The 19586-nt window shown below is 36.4% G+C and overlaps 1 protein-coding gene across 1 annotated transcript; it reads right to left on the bottom strand.

Moving 5' to 3' along the window:
- Positions 1-6360: 6360 nt before the first annotated feature.
- Positions 6361-8826, bottom strand: LOC128260596 (achaete-scute complex protein T8). Its single transcript, XM_052993736.1, has one exon. It carries the CDS (start codon positions 8602-8604, stop codon positions 7027-7029), a length of 1578 nt encoding a protein of 525 aa, XP_052849696.1. The 5' UTR covers positions 8605-8826; the 3' UTR covers positions 6361-7026.
- Positions 8827-19586: the final 10760 nt, after the last annotated feature.

Raw genomic sequence — 19586 nt, 5'->3', positions numbered from 1 at the left:
GTTATATTTTCATGTCATTAAAAATTATGGCGAAAATATTCTGAGTTAAATATCGATTTTAGTTAAAGACGCCTTTAGATTGATCTATATTTAATTAAATGACTTTAATAGAATTAAATTGAATTAAACCCAATAAAATTAAACAGACTTGAGTAACTTTGATTTTATCAAAGTATCAAAGGATACATTTATGTCTTCGTGGGAAAGGGCATTTTAATATATTGTTATCAAATTTATTTAACTTTGAAAGGCTGCAAAGGTGCTTAAAACTTTTTCTTTATTTTAAAATCTGTTTTAACTAAGTTATTTTGATTGAGAGCATATGGGGTTTTTTATAAATGTGGATATATTTAGTTATTATGTCTTATTGTGGAAACAATCCGAAATAAATACAGTTTTTAGTTAAACAAATGAGTAAATTTGAGTATAAGCATATTACTTATGTTCTTTTGTTACTAAATCTTTTATACAAAAATATTTGTATCTTCGCGGATTGTTATCAACTAAAAAGTAAAATAAATAAAAGCTGTTATTAATATACTTTATGTACACAGTTTTAAGTTTAGCAAATGAGTTAATTCAACTACATGCATTTTACTTATGTTTTTTTCTAACAGGATCATAAATAAAAAAAAATATTTGTATATCCGCGGATGATTATTTTTTTATATACTGTGATCACGCATTAAGGAAGTTGAATACAGTCTTCTGGTTTCTGGGGGAAATCGTTTGGAATGGAAGCTGTTTTGGGATGGAATTGCATTGATTGAGCTGTTTCCGGGATGTCTTCGTGTGGTCCTTCCTTGAAGGACCCCACAGCTAGCCAGGATGGCAGTCATTCTTGGGTCCCTGAATCACATTGAAGCATTGTCGTCTTCAAGTTGCATTCAAAATAGGGCTTCAGGGGAATAGAGCGTAAGAGATCATTGGACAAAGAGCTCGGGGGATTGTCGAACAAGGACCTGTGTGCAAGGACATCTCAATCATCAATATAGCAATGCAAAACGTTTCCTGTGGAGTGCGCTGCCCATTGAATTTGGCCAACAGAAACAGTGTCAAAATTGTGTGTTGTCATACAATCGGTTCTCTGATGACTCAATGCCGAGTACTCTACATTATCCCAATGAATAAACTACAGTGGCCACCCTGTGTGCAAGCCGTGTCAAAACACGGCAGTATTGTACAGGGAATACCAGGGTACGAGACCCACGTGGAGTTTGCTAACTGGCGACATCGGGAAAATGTCCCAAGAAAACATGTGCAGCCAGGCCTGGGGAGCAGTTTCAATTAAGGCATCTAAAACTGGAATCCACATGTGTTGTCCTTATGCCACTCGTTTTGGAGCTGCACTCACAGAAAAATTGTAAAGTCAGAAAATATATTAAAGTCATATTTAGAAAATATTACCCGATAAGTAAATATAAATATGGAAAACAATATATTAAAATGTGCCAGCTAAGCTCACAAATTGAATTTAAATTTAAAATACTTAAAAGTACTGTAAATAAATATCTTTAAATGTAAAACATTATTTTAAAATAAATGTAGGAGAGTCTTGAAAAAAAAGGAAGTTCTCTTTGAAAAATGAACATCTCTTTGAATTTAAAATTTGATAAAAATGTTGGTATTGATAAAACATCTACTAAAACTCTTATTTCGTTTTCTTTCTAAGATTTATGTATTTCATTACCAATTCTTGAACTTCTTTATGTATCATAGATATAATATTTATTATAAAACTGCTGGAATTAATTCGTTTCTTTTAAAAATGTATATATTAATGTGCCTTTTTATATATAAATAACAATTGAGAAACTTTATTTATAAGTGAAATTCCGAAAATGTTTTTTAAAGTGCATTCTGTAGTTTGGATGACTACAATATGGAACCAAGTTGCGAGTCATGAATGAAATTAACTCGGATCTGTCAGCCGCAGCCATACGCAAGATCATCTTTGGTTGAAGTGGAAAATAGGAAAATGGAAATAGGAAAATGGGAAATAAATAATGGAGGGGGAGGGGCTTAGGTGAACCACAGGCGATTCCAGAAAGTGTTAACCTGCTTTTTTGCCGACTGTTGGCCAGCGTTATCCTCTTGACCTGGTTTCACAAATCGCTGGATTAACCGCTTAAGGGTTTTAGCCACAAAGCGCACACTTAAGTGCCTCATTGTGCGTTGAAGTACGTCCACTCGAAGATATAGAACCAATTGAAAACTATGGAAAACAAGTAGGGCCACAAAAAGCTGCTTAAGTTAAGTAGCTCGGCTTATGCTGCGGTTAATTTCGTAAGCCACAGCAAGTAGTAAATTGCCAAAAGGAAAATATCTATATCCCAGAGAAAACTGGGTTAAGAAATCAGAGATGAATGAAATCGGGCAAAGGAAATCCCTGAATGAAACTAGTTCACAAAGAATCAGCGTGGATTAGTCGATTAGGTATTCAGGAATGTGGTCAAATCGCTTAAGCACTTAACTAAAGAAAACTGAATGAATCTGGGTATGAATGGGTCAAGGAGCTTCTTATTTTCCACTCAATCAGTCATCTCATCTTACTAGAATATATCTCATCAACTTTATTTTTAACTTTAATTTTGAATTGTCTGGTACTAAACCTATTTAAAATGTAATCAGTAATCTAAAAATAAAATGCAAGCAAGTGTTTCATGCAATAGCCTTTTTCTATTTAAAAAAGCAGTTATTAAATTTTCTGTTAATTTATATGCTTTATTTTCAGAAGCATATATGCAAGTTGTCTTGGGTGTTTAAATCTGCTTTACTCTTTATAAAAAAATAATATTGGCAGCTTTTAAATATCAGTTATTCATTGTAAAACTACTGTATCATCATGTTTTCTATTTTTCTAAGATGTATTCGATCCAATTTTTGAATTTTATAAAATAAACATATGATATTGATAAAGGAGCGGCTAACATTTTTCGTTTTGTTTCTAGGGTTCATTTATTTATATATATATAATATTAATTATGAAACTGCTGTATTTAATTCCGTTTTCTTCAAAAAAGAAAAATAATATTTGTGCAACTGCTCTATTAAAAGCACATTAAAATACATTGGACTTATTCATTTGGGACCCCATTTTTATATAAATAATGTGAATAAAAATGATGAAACTGCTCTACTGAATGCTGTTTATTACCAGAAATTTAAGCCCCATAATCTGAGGCAAAACCCCTGCTCTTTGTCTGAACTTGTGTCATCTGTCGCAATTACAATCGATTTTAACCACCAGCCAGCCAGCTCGTGTTCGATCGGGTCAGAGATCAGCACCTGGCTGTCTGGATAATGGTAATGCAATATGCCCCGAAATCGGAGGATTGGGGATCGATCAAGTCAACGGTATAAGCATGCGCACACGCTAAAATGAACCGAAAACAAAAAAAATCACAGAGGGGTATCCAGTAATACAGTAATAACTCATTATTACACACGCAATGATTTATGAATATTCAATGGTGACATGTGGGGGCGTGACCCCAAAAAGGCAGAACGACGGGGAAAATCAAAGGAGCTATGAAACCAAATCCTGCGATCGAAGGACACGAGCTGTTTTAGGGATACCTTTGAGATTTCATCTGTCCTTTAAGCCTTTCATGCATTCACCAAAAAGGAAAAAAAAAAAAACATAGTAAATGTAAACCAAACTAACGGCAATGATTTCCGAATTCAAAACGGGAAAAATGCGAAATTCGATCCAAAATCGAAGGTGTACGGTAAAGGGGCGTGTCGCATTACCAATATTTAATAATTATAACGGTGCGTGAAAAAGATTTTAACTGCTAACGGTGAACGGGGCACCCACCGCACACACACACACACACACACACACGCATACGCAGAAAAATTGGAAAAGGTAGGAAAATACCTTTGCACCTGGATCGGAAAACTGGAAACTGCTCGACAAAAAGGGGGTTGTAGGCGATCACAGGAGCTCGGAACGTCGAGAAACTCGGGATAGGATAGGGCCAACACAAATACACTACTACACTGAGCGAAAGCCACATCTTTATTAAAGAAGAAAATTCTAGACTTGCTGTACCGTATTAAATTTCGGACATTTTATTAAAATATTATTTGTTAACTAAACAGAAAATTTTTTTTTTTTAATAAAATAACTTTAAAAATTAATTTTATTGTTTAATCCCTTACAAGCTATATATCAATAATAATGGATTTATACCATTAGTAGTGTATAAGCAGCTAAAAAAGTACATTTTATAATTTTATTATTGGTACATTTGATCTTATTATAACTTGTTTAATAAATGAAATGTAAATAATAAGTAAGTGTTTAAATATTCATTTAAAAAAGTGCATTTTATTATATTTAAACTTAAGCAAACTTGTCCTATTCGTGTTTTTAATAAATTTTATTTATCGTCAGTCTTTTTACAATTTTTTCCTTGCTTACATATTTTATTTTATTTTGTCTCTGTTGTGTTCTTTTTTTCTGTGTATCACTCGGATTGGATTGGGTTTTACGGTTTTTCGGGCTCCGCAGATGCACTTCTTAACGGCAGATCCTTTGGCACAGGCCATCTTTTCTTAATGGCCAAACGATTTTCAATTGATTTTCCTCATTGTTTGGGACGTCTTGGATAATTTTGCATCATCTATATCCTTTGGATTGGCGCGTTTTTGCTTTTTTCTGTTTATTCTCCCGTTTTTGTCCTGTTTGGGCAGATGTCTTGGGAGAAAGGGACACGTAGGCACAGGACAATGAGGTCCTGCATACAATTAGCCTGGAGAGTCTAGCGCCAAGTCAGCGTGAGGGTGAGAAAATACTGTGTAAATAATGAGGAGAGCAGTCAAGATTTTGCTACTTTAAATGCCAAAAGTATATGCCTGCATATTACATATATAGATAGTTTCAGGAAAGTGAATGAAGAAAGTGCGAGCAATAGAACTTACACTTTGATATTCAAAAGATTTGGTTTTGCTTACTAAATAATGCATTTCTGTATTTTTTCTTCTACTCCTTAATACACTTTTTCAATTATTACAAGTTGTTATTTAACTAAACTTAACTTAACCTTTTTCCTTTTAAAAAAAAAATTGTTTTCTTCAAAAACTCCGTTTTTTATTGACTGTTCTCACCATTTTCTGACAGCAGATCCTTTATTCATTTATGCAAATCCCAACAAACAACTCGAAAGCTTTTAAATTAACTAATCGATCAAAGATTCCATCTAAATATCGACAATTTCAAGATCAGTACTTTTAAGACCCTGTTATTTTAGGGTTTGCGGTTGCCAAGTAAAATCCCTTATTAATATGCACTGAGGTCCTTACCCTGCAGCACTTTCCTCCCTTTTTCCGAAACTCCCTAGTACTTTTCCACCTCCTCCACCCCTTTTTTTTAGTGCATTTTTAATTACTTGTGTCATTAGGATCGGGGCACATGTTTAAACCGAACCGTTACAATTGAATCCTGAACACTTGCAGCTCAGTTCCCAATTCCCAATTCCCAATTCCCAGTTTCCATTTTTGATTCCCACGTTGCAGGGTTACGAAATTCGAAATTCAAATATCTCTCATATGCCACTGTCATTTATCAGGACATGCGGACATGAGGCTCATTTGAATATCGGGGCACTGGAGCGCAGTGCCTTGCAGGATCTGCTACCCTCTTTGCCACACTCAAAAAAAATCTCCTTCAAATTCAACCTTAAGAAGGACAAACGGGACAGAATTTGGACATTTAAGAAAATTGTTTTTTTAAATAATGTCAAACATATATAGAAAGTATGTTACACAAAGGAAACGACTTAAAAAAGAAAAAAAAATTCCTTATTCACAAAAATTGTTTTTTATTGTCTTAAATTTGGATTTTGATTGACAACATTATATATTTATTATTAAATATGTTTCTGTATTTTGGTTTTGTATAAGAAAAACTTATTTTTTGAGTGCATATGCAAATATTCCCCGTATCCTTGTTTTGCTCTCTATCTATCCATCAGGCGGCGAGTCCTTTTTGCATGCTTGGACGCTTATGAAAATGAACATGATATTCCGATTCCATTCCTTTTTTTTTTTTTTTTTTTGATCCGATGAACTTGCATGTTTGCCAGTCATTAAGCATTATTTTTGAAACCCTATATGGTGGGCCAAACCGTTAGACATCGGATCAGGACTCTGGGAACTAAGTTCGATCTCATGGGGATTAGTTTTGCTTCTTCTTAGATGTTATGTTTGTTATTTAATATATTTAAATAGCTGAAGATTATATTTATATTTATGTTCAAATATAAAAGCTGAAAAAAAAATTGTAAGTGACATACAATTCACCATATTCCCATTGGCTTAACCAAAAATCACAACAATTAATTGATTTTCACAAATTTTCATATATATTTGCTTTATATTCAATAATTATATCGCTTATCAACTCAACATTCGTACAAATTAAATCTATGAAAAAAATTGGTTTCTTAAGTAAGCACATTAAAAAAAAGAAATACATTAAAGTGGTTAAAAGATTATAAACTAGGACTGGCTCAACATTTAGCTCTTTATCAGGTTAACTATTTTTTTGTGTTTGTGTCTTAGTATCGGATTCGATTTGGTTTTTATCACTAGATGACTTTCATATTCGCTTTTGTTCTTAGATTTCTTTTTTTTTTTATTTTTATTAGCTATTTACACAATGACTCAGTCAAGGCTTAGTTTAAAAAAAAAAACTGTAAAAGATACACAGACATCTTTGGAGTTTTGAAATCTCTTAATGTGTGTCTGAAAAGTCAACCTTTAGATGGGTAAAGATAGGCTTTTAATAGAAAATAGCCTTTAGACTACAATTTTTTTAAGGGGTTTTGAAAAACGCCAGAGATTTCTGTGGCACCCACGATAAAAAACCCTTTTGTTATGCGTAAAGTGCCATAGAAATCTCTAGAGTTTTGAAATCACTTAAAAATGCTGCCTAAAAGTAGGCTTTAAAATGTGTAGACACCTTTTTTTTGTGGGCTTGCGCAAACTCTAGAGACTTGTGATAGATTCGTGATTTGGCTACATGGACAGATTGGTGGATGTGCCATCGGATTTGGGTGTGTGCGCCTCCCACCAATCGATGGCATCGATCATGCTCTCATCGGACAGGCAGCCACCGGCGGTATTGTTGTTGTTGTTGGGCTGCTCCTGCTGCAGGATGTCGCTGAACTCCTTCTTGAAACCGGGCAGCACCACATTGTCGTAGAAGCTCACGGGTTCCTGGTCATAGAAAGCGGGTAAAATGGGCGAGGATCCAAGGATTTGGACCTGCTGTTGCTGCGGTGAGCTCAATGTGTTGCTGCTGCTGTTGATGTTGATGTTGCTGCTGCTGCTGCTGTTGATGTTGATGTTGATGTTGTTGCTGCTGTTGGAGTATTCCTGTTTGATCAGTTGCTGTTGCAGCTGGGCGGCACATGCCTGCAAGAGCAGCTCGTTCGCGGCAACAGGTGAAACTGGCGATGAGCAGGGACTACTACTTGCCACCTTTTGTGGCACGGGCGATGGGGTAGCAGCAGCAGTTGCAGCAGCAGCAGCAGCTGTTTCTTCCTGCTGACTACTCAAATCGCCCAATAACTCAGCCGTTAATAGTTGATAGGTACTAGTGCCCGGTATCCTAATGTACTGCATCCCATTCAGGGTAGTCAAACTGGGCAGGAGATCGGTGGCAAGCTGATTCTGATTCTGGTTAGGATTTTCAATCGTCAAACTGGGTAAACTGGGCAAACTGGGCATGCTGGCCTGATGCTGCTCCTCCATTTCGTAGTTGCTCAGGGAATCATCGAAATGCTCGTCCAACCCATCGAACTCGTCCTTGATGAACATGAAGCTATCGTCACCGGATCCCGAACTATTGCCCCCCTGGCTGTTGAGTGGCGGGAAATCGAAACCGAGCAACTTCTCCAGACTCCTGATGTACTCCACCGCCATGCGTAGGGTCTCCACCTTGGACAGCTTCTTGCTGGCCCCGCGTCCGGCGCCCTGTGCCTCGAATGCCTCGGATACCTCCTCGGGTATCTTGTCGCGCAGCAGGGCAAACCCGTTGTTGACCTGCTTCACGCGATTCCTTTCCCGGGCATTCCTACGTGCCACAGCCTGCGGCAGGGGCAGGCCCTTTCTACCCGGAGTGCCTAAAATGGCTTCGCTTTGGTTGCTTTTGCCAGCGTTTGGCGGTATACTTGGTGTTTTCGGGCCCGGCTTTTCCCCAACCGATTTCTTACTGACTTTGCTTCGCTTCGCAGGCACTGCCAAACTTTTGCCGGACTGCTGATTCTGCTGGTTCTGCTGATTCTGTTGATTCTGTTGGTTCTGCTGGTTTTGCTGATTCTGCTTGGACTCGCCCAGCGGTCGCTTCCTTTGGCTGGGAATCGGTGTGGTGTTGGCACTATTGGCCACGGCACTTTGCACAGCGCCCAGCATGCCAAAGTCGCGAATTTTGCGTATAATTGTATTCTGATTGGCAATATGCTGTTGCAGCGCATTGGCGCCACTCTCACTTAGGACATTGTGTACGGTGATCTTGCCGAAAGGTTTTAGGGTGGCCTTGGGCGGGTTTTCCTTGGCCTCCTTGGGCGGTGGGCTGAAACTCAAGGCAGCCATTGCGTTAACGATCCCTGTGTGTCCTACTAGCTTGATGGTTTAAAATGGACTGCCTTGTAATGTGGTTTAGTTTGGTTTGGTTTGGTTTGGTTTGGCTTTTGGTGTTTTTTTTTTTTTAATTTTTTGTTGGACAGCTGCTATTGCTACTGCTGTCTGGCGTTCTGTGTCGCGTGCCCCGAAACTCCGAACTCGAACTAAAACGAAAAACTCAACGGAAGTGACTTCGTTGACTGACGAGGCATTTGAGGTCCTGCGTATCCCTTATGTAAAAAGGCCTCAGCCTGACTTTTCATCCCCTACACTGGGGTGTCCTTACCTTACCTTCGATCGCACACACACGCACACACACACACGCACACACACACACACAGGCACACAAATAACTGAAATATATAGTATTTCATATGGAGTACGGCTTTTGGGAAAACTAACATCTGATCACAGGGGACTCGAGCCAAAAACTCCACCTGGCCTAAGGGTGGATTTCGCCCCGCTCTCTCTCAATTCATTTTATTTTGTATTTATTATCGGGCATAAGAACAGCATGTTTATATACCGCCCCTCTTAACGTACCACCATATATATATGTATGCATATAATAATAACCATATATATAGGTATGATCATAAACATATTGTATAGTCAGTCAGGGGAGCTTTGGCAGCCCTGGTCGCGAAGGTAAGTGTACCTGAGAATCCAGCGGAGAAGTGGTTCCGGCAGTCAGCACCTTGGATTCCCACACACTCACACACACACACACACACACACACACACACACACTACTCATAGATCATCTTGGTTTGCCAAAAAAAAAAAAAACAAAAAATAAAAACTATCTCTTAAAAGTATTACAAAGATAACTAACAGTAAGAGTATAAAAAGTTGATAGGTTTTAACATTTAGGGTATACATTTTACTAAAATTATTGTTTGGATCCATTTCTTAATTTGTAAACATTTAAATAAACGTTATATCTTAACTGAAGCGTAAAAAAGAAAAGATGTTATAAAAAAACAAAACGAATTAAGCATTTTTACTTTTTCCTTAAATTTGGAACCATTTTTTAATTTGTTAAACATTTAAATCAATATGTTGTATCATTACCACTTATTTCCTGAATTTTTAAGTATTTATTTGTAAAACAGTTAAGAAATGCCTACTTTTATATCACCAAATCATTTGAGAGTTTCAAGACAACCAGAACTAATTCCTAGCTATGAAGCAAAAACATTTCCAATCAATAAAAACCGAAAGCATAAAAGCCATACATCATCGAATCAACGACTTGTCAGTTTCATTTAACTTTCCACTTAATCAAAAGGCTAGCTCAGGACTATCTTTTGTGTCATTTCCCAAAGAGATCCTGGAAAATAAAACCAATCACGATCGGCATTGTGCGAAATCATTTGCCAATTGTCGGGGCTAATTAAGGGAAATTAAAGAAGGCAAGAGGAGCGGCAAGATCCTGGTGAATTTGTTCGCCCATAAATCCTAATTAAAATTGACAAGATGCGAGAAGAGCCGATCTTAGAATCCTTTGAGGGGTGAGAAAAAACACCCATCCTTTCTCCAGCTACTTACTTTTTATGTTTCTTTTCTTTTTTCGTTGTGTCGAGCTGAAAAATCTGTGGCAATTAGTCTGGTGGGAAAATAATTTAACCAGTAGTCTAGGTTTTTTCTTCAGGGAAGCTTAGGTCTGTCTGTGGAAACTAGTTTTCGGTCCAGTGTGTGTGCTACAATAAACTTTTTTCGGTCGTGGCCCTCAGGTAGTTTCGAACAGACCTGAGTATATAGAGGAGTATTCATACGTATATGTGTGTGGTACTTGCTGCACAATTTATAAACTTGAGTTCACTTGAAAGGTTCAAGGAAACGACTGCGCCGACTACCGGTTTTTGATCCAGGATCTCGACGATCCTCGATTTTCGATCCTCGATCCTCGATCCTTGTTGCTCGTTGCCCAAAGAAAAAAAAAGGAGTCAACGTCAATGGTTGTGCGTACTGACGAGTATTATTCAAGTACTGAGGAGTCCTTGCTGCTCGGTATCCTTTGTTATCCTTCAAGGCTTTGACTCGGTTGCGTCCCACTTTGACGACGCGACACAACGCGACACGACACGCCCCCTTGCCCCCCGCCCCCCTGACACGACCCTCCTGCACTGCCAAAAAATAGTCAGACAAACGGGAAAATAACCCAAGGCATTGGCAAAAGTTTTCAGGATTATACCTTATGCCATTAAACTTTAAATTTGTATACGATTCAGGCTTACTAAAGTATAAAACAGGCTTTCTCTATTAAGTTTAACCATTAAGGTGGCATGCCTCTAAAAGCTTTTAGTTTTTTTTTTTGAATTATCTGCATTTTATTTATCACTCGAAATATTTCTTAGTATTTCAAAGTAAGCCCGCAAAAAAGTGACCCAAATTTGCATTTGAAGATCCCACAACAAAACCAATATTGTTACGCTTTTGATATCGGCTTAACTCTTAAAACCGCTGGTTAAATTTTTCTAATAATTATAATTTATAATATCAGCTCGATTCTTTTCGTCTTTTCAAAATAAGAAAAAAATTGATCGAAAATGTGAATTTTGGTTTTTGTTCCTGGTACAATATTTGTCCCTAAATCATTAGTTTTAAGCTTTGCAAAAAGCTGAACCAGATGAAAAAGATAAGATACAGTATTCACAAATCTGCTTAAAAATGTTTTTATTTTAATAAAAAAGAACAGATTGAAATTTTATCTTAAAAAGCCTAACGCCTAACAGACTTTACAATGATCGATGGTTTTTATTAAATTGCATTTTGCTGCTTTTAAATCAAATCTAATTCATGAATTAATAATTTTTTTATAGTGTACCCAGCTGAGCTTTGTAATAAAAATAATAATAATCATCATAAATAAATAATAATGATTATATTTTGTTGCCTTTTCTACAACAACCCCCGGCGGAATTATAATTTGTCTGATTCCCAACGGGGTTGGAAAGTCTCATTAATGCAGCTCGGTTCTCCCTTTAATTCCCCGTTTCCTACACACTCGCAGATAGGATATATTTATAATGTAAAATCTGACAAGATCTCAAATGGAACTTGGGTCTTGAGGTAAAAGCGACAAGTTGTCGTCTTTCGAAAGTTGTTTTTCATCCCTTAATTTATGTTTGATATTCAAAGTGAACAATTTTAATAAATAAAATTTAAAAATTGAGCTTTCAACGCTTTTTCAACCCCCAAGGATGTCAGATAAATCTTCTAAATTTCACCCACTCCCTAACTAACATCCTGTGTCCAAAATCCCTGGCATTCTCTTCTTTTTAAAAATTCTATTTCATTTTGACTTTCATCTTTGGCGGCTTGAGAAAGTACAACAATTTGGGTAAACAAAAACTAATTTCGATCTTGGGATTGGCAAACGCTTCGTTGGTTTCTGGTTTATTTGCATTTTGAAAAACGCATCGATTTCAATGGGAACCAAATTCTTGAATGGGAAAAGAAAGGAAAAGAAAAGAAAAGAAAAGAGGGAGCATTGAAAATATGAATATAGATGATGAGTGAAATTCGAAATGGGAGTGAAAGCGGTGAGCAAACAGATGGAAAATATGCATGCACGTCCTTTTTTCGGGTTTCACACTCGGCAATCGTAAATCAATCAGTCAAAGCAATCAAATCCCTTTGACTTTGATCCCCAATGATCAAATTTGCTTGGCTTTTCCCATTCTTATTCATTTTTTCCCCCTCTTTTTTTCCCATTTCTGTAACCGGAGGAAGGCGCCGAGTGAATGGGTCTACGAATAAGTAGTCCCCAGGACTCATGTCCTCATGTCCTCATGTCCTCATGTCCTCATGTCCTGTGTACTTGTCGTCAGCTCAAGTGGATCCTTCTGGATCCTCGGCTCATTCGGCATCTGTGCGCAGTTGTGCGTTCATAAATCGCCTCACTGCCTCCTGTTTTCCTTTTCATACGATTTCATATGATTTCGTCTTTGGATTTATGAGTGGCGGAAACTTGAAGGAACGGAAGTCTCGCTGTGGAAGTCCTCGAAATAACTTCGGGATCAAGCAGCCCAGAAGGAAAAGTGACAGGACCCAGGCGAAGAACTCGTCAAAAGGATCGCTCGGCGGGGGATCTCAATCCATTTCTGATTGCCAAATGGAATTAGGGATCAATTGGCGATCTCAAAATAAAAACTTTCTAATATATATTAGATGAAGGCAAGCTAAAAATAAACACAGTTTGGCATTCATTTCCATAAAAATTAACTTAAATATATGTAAAGGATTTTAACATTTTGTGCATTTTTCTTTGTTAATTTCGTTTTAAAACTTTTTTGTATTTTTAAATTTGGTAACTATAAAACTTAATAAGCTTAGTAAGTTACATAGAATGAGTAATGGAATGTATAACACTTTACAAAATCAATTTTTTTTAGAAATGTTGTGGTTTTTGTGATTAAAAATTTGATTCTTTTTTCTGACCCCAATCGATGAATATTAAACTTTGATGTAGGTAGGTTAAACTCATTACCTTAAAATTCTTTTAATTTATCTTATACAATTTACTTCGGAAAATGGCTTGCGCCAAAAGTGTGCGACTGCCGTCCAGTTTTCAGTGAACATTTTTCGAGAACAATGAAAGCGAAAATTGTGAATTTCCCTAAAAAGTCGAGCGCAGCTGAGTGGAATGCTGAATTGTTGTTGTGCGATCGCGCACGTGCCTCATTGCCCTACAAAAGTGTGCGTGAGTGTCTGTGTGACCGTGCATGTGTATTGAGATTGTGCTCTACCTGGGACCCTATACACAGAAAAAAATTACAGCTCTATTTCAAATCAATATGAGTTTAATGTAAATAGATTTTTTTTCCATTGCTATTATGACATTTAAATGAATCTTATATTCACTTTAATCAATAAATGTTTACTTCTTGAAGCATCGTTTTAACCATTTCGAATAAGGTAAGTTAAGTTATACATAAACATATTTTTATATCGTGTACGAAAAATCATACATTTTACTTTCTGTGTAGGGAACACCATGACCATGCGTATATATGGAAGTATATGGTATCGGGGTCCTTTGGCGCGCTTTTCGGGGGTTGACAAAGAACCATAAATTATCCTCACCCTCTCTTGCACCCTCTCCCTCTTTTCCACACTCGCCCCTTCCCGCTCACTCTCTCCCTCAACCGCTCCCTCTGTTTTGGGCCAGATCCTGTTCCGATCCTATCCGATCCTGGTCCCGATCCTGATCCAACCTGGGCATATATCGCTCAAGGCGCAAATGTAAATAAAAAGCGGCACGGAAAATTAAGCAATATACGCGGAGAAAATTCAATAGAATATTTTTTAAACTTATAAGCATTTAACATTTATTTAATACAGCATTTATTTTATATAATTGCGTTATTTAATAAATTAATCTCCTAAATTTAAAACCAAATCCCCATTTTCCCATATATTTTGATTAATCTGGCTTTAATTTAAAATATACATTTTAAGGGATATTGGACTAATTTTAGTTTAGTCAAAGGCATTCATTTTTTAGCGGTGCCAGGAGTTTTGCCGCAGGACATCGACCGGTTTGAGAACTGGGCTCGTGGATCTCCCTCGCATTTTTGTCTCCCTCTCCCTTATATCTCCATCCCACTCTAATGCCCTTTTGTTCCGTTTTATATGGAATATATATGCCGTGTTTATCGTGTCCCGTGCTGGGGTCGCTGATCACCGGCGATCCTGCACCGTCATCCTGCCGCGAAAAACATCTGCTCCTGCTGCACACATCCAAATCGCCCCCTCTCTTTCCACAGCTCCTCTACCCGTCTCTTTCTGCCAATAGTTGCCCCCTCTCCGTCTTGCTTTGAGCAACCCCTGTGTCAATCACGAATGTCCACACGAAGGTCCTGCCGGATTAGGGGGTGTTTGCATTAGGGATCTACTCCGGTCCATGGTAACTTTCGACCAGCAACGGCGAAAAAAAGCTACCCAAAATGCGGGAATTCGGTGGGAGTTGCTCATATATCATTCTATAGGACCTCAACTTTTTTTTACTGCCTTTTTACGATCCGCGGCTCTTAAGGTTTAATGTCCTTTTCATACGTTATATGCTGCCATATTTCATTCTGCGTATTTTTTTCCGGGGTGTTTGTTTTCTTTAGTTTCTTTAGTTACGGATTGTTTATGGGATCGCCAAGGTTCTATAAATTGATAAAATGACTTGGTTGGTAATTTAATAAAATTTGTTCGGGTGTTCTTTGAAAGATGTTACTTTTTTTTGATGGTTTTGAGTGGAAAAAATTTACGATGCTAGATGATTCCATAAAAACATAGACTTATTTGTAAATGATAAAGAAAAAATGTTTTTTTTTATCTATAAATATTAACTTAATATTTGATATTTGAGTTATCAAATCCTATTTAAAAATGCTAGAAATATTTAAAAAATTGTTAACATGCTTAAGAACCTTTTCCTTGAAAATAAAATTAATTTATAATATAATAAAAATAGCATTACACTCGGTAAATATTTCTAGTACAATACTGGCCTTGGTAGGGCATCGCAATGTCGTGGAGATCAAAACGTGCCAAACAACATCCCCCTCGCTAGAAAAATCAAAGTTTCAACTACAACCCACAGTTATGCATGGGTAGCTGTTACTTTTGCAATCCGATGATGATGATTTTCAAGGGTGAATGCCCAAGCAACAGGATTGCAGGACTAGGACTAGAAATCGGAATCGGAATTCCGCACAAACAAAGGCGAACAATGGGCGAAATTAATGCGCTAACAATCGCGAATGAAATGAGAAATCTATTTGAATAACCGATTACATGGCGAGGGGGTAGAAAATAAAATCAAGCTTTTCAAAGAACTTGTTGCCCAGGGGTGCAAATAGGGAAAAGGGGGCGGGGCAGCGGGGTGCGCACGCGCGAGGGTCCTTGATAAAGGATTCAAATTGCCAGCGGCAAATGCAAATTACGTAAATTTCACCCTCTGCACACACTCCGCCAAAAAGTTGATCCTGCGCACTGTAATTAAAGCAAAAACTCAGCATGTTTTCACCCAACGAAAAGGGGACCGAAAATATGCCGCAATAACTTGACAAAATATTAAATGTGGTACAATTTGCTAACAAATTGTTCATCGAGCCGACGGGCTAAGTATTCTTTATGGGATTTTATACCTAAAATTATTCTATGTCGTTACTTCTTAACCCTTAACGTTTTATCTTATTTTTAAAGCCATTGTGACAAGTGCATTATTTTTTAGGTAAATATAATAACATTAGAATAAAAATAATGTTAAATTAAATGCAATATTGCCCATTATTTCCATTTTAAAAATCAATGAAAAATAGTTTCTCTCTCTTTATAAGTTATTCGATTTTTAAATTCCATAAATCAGTATATATTAAAGCACCTCTCAAAGGAAAATAAAAAGTGGTTGTTAAGTTTTTTAAATTCTGCCTTTGACTTTAATAGAATTTCTTGGAACATTTTATTTCCTTTTTCTAATAACCCTTTTTATAACCTTTATGTAGGGTATTCGGGGCAGCCCTTCAATTTCCACCACTTTAATTTAGAGAACCATGTGACCTTGCCCAGTCGGGCTTAACCGGCATATTAATGAGCGCGTGTCCCTATGCCTCCTTCGTTCCCCTCGAAACCCTTCATCTTTCTATATAGAAGGTAGCCCCTATACCATTAACCATCCCCTCCAACTTCGAAGTCCACTGACCGCACGCGCTGCCAGTTTTGAAGTTTTAAAGTCGCGCCGATCGCAGGTGTTGAATGAACTGGTTGCGTTGCGCCCTTTATATCATCTAGTTGGATAGTCGGGGGTCTCAGTCTCAGCCTCAGTCTCAGGATCGGAATCGGAATCGGGATCGGACCCCTGGACGCTAGCAACACTTCGTTGATGGATCTTAATTAGCGCGAAAAAGGGACAGAAAAAAGGGATTCTTTTTTCGATGCAAAATATCCGGGAATTACTGACAAAAATGTATTGGAATAATATGCTTTACATAAAAGCTTTAAAATTGTTTTATTTATAATTTAAAGAGGCTTTTTATAATTTATAAACTTTATTAAATCATGCATGCTTTTTACTTTTAAATAGTTTCGAACCTGTATTATATATTCAATGTACAAGTATAGTAATTTAAATAAAAATTTAATAAATAAATATCGTTCATCTCTTAGATAGATATCTGATTTAATATCTAACATTTAAAAGAGATTTTTTTAATTAATAATCCCTAATTTATTAAATTAATAGAACTCGTACCATTCTTACATTACTTTTGGTTATTTTTAACACTGCATTAGATATATTTAGATAGATATTTAGATAGAAATGTAGTTAAATATATAAATATCATAAAAAAATGTACTACCCATGGTATCTTTTAAGCTCTTAGATATTAACAAACAAGTTCTAAAGAGATTTTGATCTTTTGAGAGACTAAAAAAACTACTTGTTCCTTAACAAAAAAAGTACTTAAGATTTGTTCAGTGAATTAACAACAAATCAAAGAATTTACCAGCTCAGTCTTTTTAAAACCAGAACCGTTTTAGGTCCTTTCTTCTAAACGATTTTTCGAAATCAGCTAGATCAATTGAAGTTTTTGCAACAAAGAAGGATGTATTTTTAGTCTCTCCATTATTTATTCACCCTTTTTTTGGAAAAACCGAACAAAACACCCCCGCTTGTCTATCAAAATAATGATTGGGATTCTCGAGATGGTTTATTGATTCCCTGATTTCTGTGTCAAGCGTTGATTTCCTGTTCCCCAAAAAACTCTTTGAGTTTTCCATGCTCAGTTTCATTCAGGTAATTTGCAAAAAGGGAAAATTTACGCGCCGCTGATTTTACTCGTTTTGAAGCCGCATTTTCCATAGCATTGTGTTCGGTTTGCAAGCTGCGGTTAGACGGTCGAAAAGGATCTGGCTCCGATGAGGATTTAAATGCACTTGAATGAGCCTTTAAGTAGGTCCTGTCTGCTGGGACTCGAGAAATGCGTCAAAAGTGAATTGCAGCTCGAGGATTAAACGATTGATGTCCGCCGACCTGAGCAATTCCCAAATTCTGGCGACATTAACCATTAATTGCTGTCGTAGCAATTTTGGCATGCGGCATACAAGGACTATATAAGGACTATATAAGGACTATATAGGTACTATATAAGGACTTTATTTTAGCCTGCGGGCCGAACAACTCCCCGCTGATAAGATAACCGTGCCTTGTCCTCGTTGATCCTGCGTTTTCTGGGGACAAATTATGACTCTCTTGATTAGATTAGCCAAAAGGACACACTCCCCAGCAGCTGCTACTCATAAATTCGGTTTTCTTTATTTACGAAATAGTTTTCAATACTTTACTAATGCATTTTGTAGCTGAGGCCAGTTTTCTTTCACTTTCAAACAGTTGTTAGACAAAGACATTACAAATAATTCATGCTAATGAAAAACTTAAATAAAATTAACATATCATTTAGCGCAATTTCACAATTTGTTTTTATAGTAAGACCAAGAATAAAAAATCTTTTAATTAAAAAACTATTGGCACTGTTAAATTTAGTACTCTAAATTTTATAAACTGTTTACTTTAATTAAGTTTTTAGGTAGTTTCATAGCTTTTCATATATTATATATTTTTATAAAATATTTTTATAATAAAAATAATATCTGTAGTAAAAATTTTAATTGTAGACATTGTCATTTTATTACATTACATTTGAAATTATTACAACTTAAAAACTAGTTGACAAATTATTCCTTATAAATAGAAAAAATGATTTTGCTTCCTTTTTATTTTATGACAATAGTTTTTTTTTTTTTTTTTTGGCTACTTCACTGCCCATTTTGCGCTTAATGATTGATCAGAAATGTCCTGTTCTTTGGCAATTTCATGGAATTCAATTTCGGTAGTTGTTTTATTTGTCTTTTTTTATGAATTCTCCGATCCTGGAATCGAATCACTCCCCTGTCCTGTAGACATTCGAATCGAAGAATCGTATGGGCAGTGTTTACACAAAACATGACCAAACATAGCCAGGAATACAAAACAGAAAATAAAAAGGAACAGGACGAACGCCCCATGCAAACAATCGCATCCTTGGCCATTCAAGAAAACCATCTCCTCTGCCATTGTTGCATATATATATGTATATATTTTTTTTTTTTGCACTTGTTTGTATTTCTGATCAATTAAAAATGTTCCCCCGCATTCTTGATGTTCGGGTCCATTGTTCCATCATTGCTTATTCACAGTAGTTCGTGATATTTGCTTTTTCCTTACTCAATTTCTGTTGACTTTGGGATGCGATCGGTTGAATGTGCCCACATGCTGGGTGTTTTTCACTGTGGGACAGGACCAAATCCAAGCACTGTGGAAAATTGTGAAAAATTGTGCATTGTTGTACAATTTTCTCGGTTAGCATTCTTGGGTATTATGTTGCATTTCACGGAAATTTCGTAGCAAATAGGAGAGAAGATTGCGCAGTTCTTGATTCGCACTTCTTGAATTTTGTTTGGTTCGAATTTTGGTACCCTGCAATCGATTCTTAAATCTTATTCTTAAGGCTAACTAAACTATAAAAATACATTTAAGGTTTTGAATTAATATTCGATATGTTGGGCTCAGTGTGATATATGTTTGAGAGTTTTCTAATTTACAATTTGGTTACATTTGCAGCATTTTGTAACATTTATAAAAAATGTTTGTTTTGGAAGAATTTAATTTTGGGGTTTTTCAAACATTTTGTTTTGAAATACTTCTCTTATATTTTTTTTCACCAATTTCTCACTCTAATATACATTCATTTATTTAAATTTATTAAGTTATTAAGACAATTGAAATTCTGTACAGGGCATTCCCAAGTCCACAATACCCAAAAATCTAGACAGTTTCTTGTGATACCCAGTGTGTTGGCCCATTTGAAAACAGCTCCCAGAATAATGTTTATGTTCGCTCTGGGACAGGACTT

The sequence above is a fragment of the Drosophila gunungcola genome (genome assembly GCF_025200985.1).
Source record: "Drosophila gunungcola strain Sukarami chromosome X unlocalized genomic scaffold, Dgunungcola_SK_2 000034F, whole genome shotgun sequence".
Classification (NCBI taxonomy): domain Eukaryota; kingdom Metazoa; phylum Arthropoda; class Insecta; order Diptera; family Drosophilidae; genus Drosophila; species Drosophila gunungcola.
Note: the sequence above shows the minus strand (reverse complement) of the source record. Positions and strands in the feature narration are given on the sequence as shown.

Coding starts and splice junctions, on each gene's coding strand:
- LOC128260596 (XM_052993736.1), bottom strand. CDS start 8,604: ATGGCTGCCTTGAGTTTCAGCCCACCGCCCAAGGAGGCCAAGGAAAAC.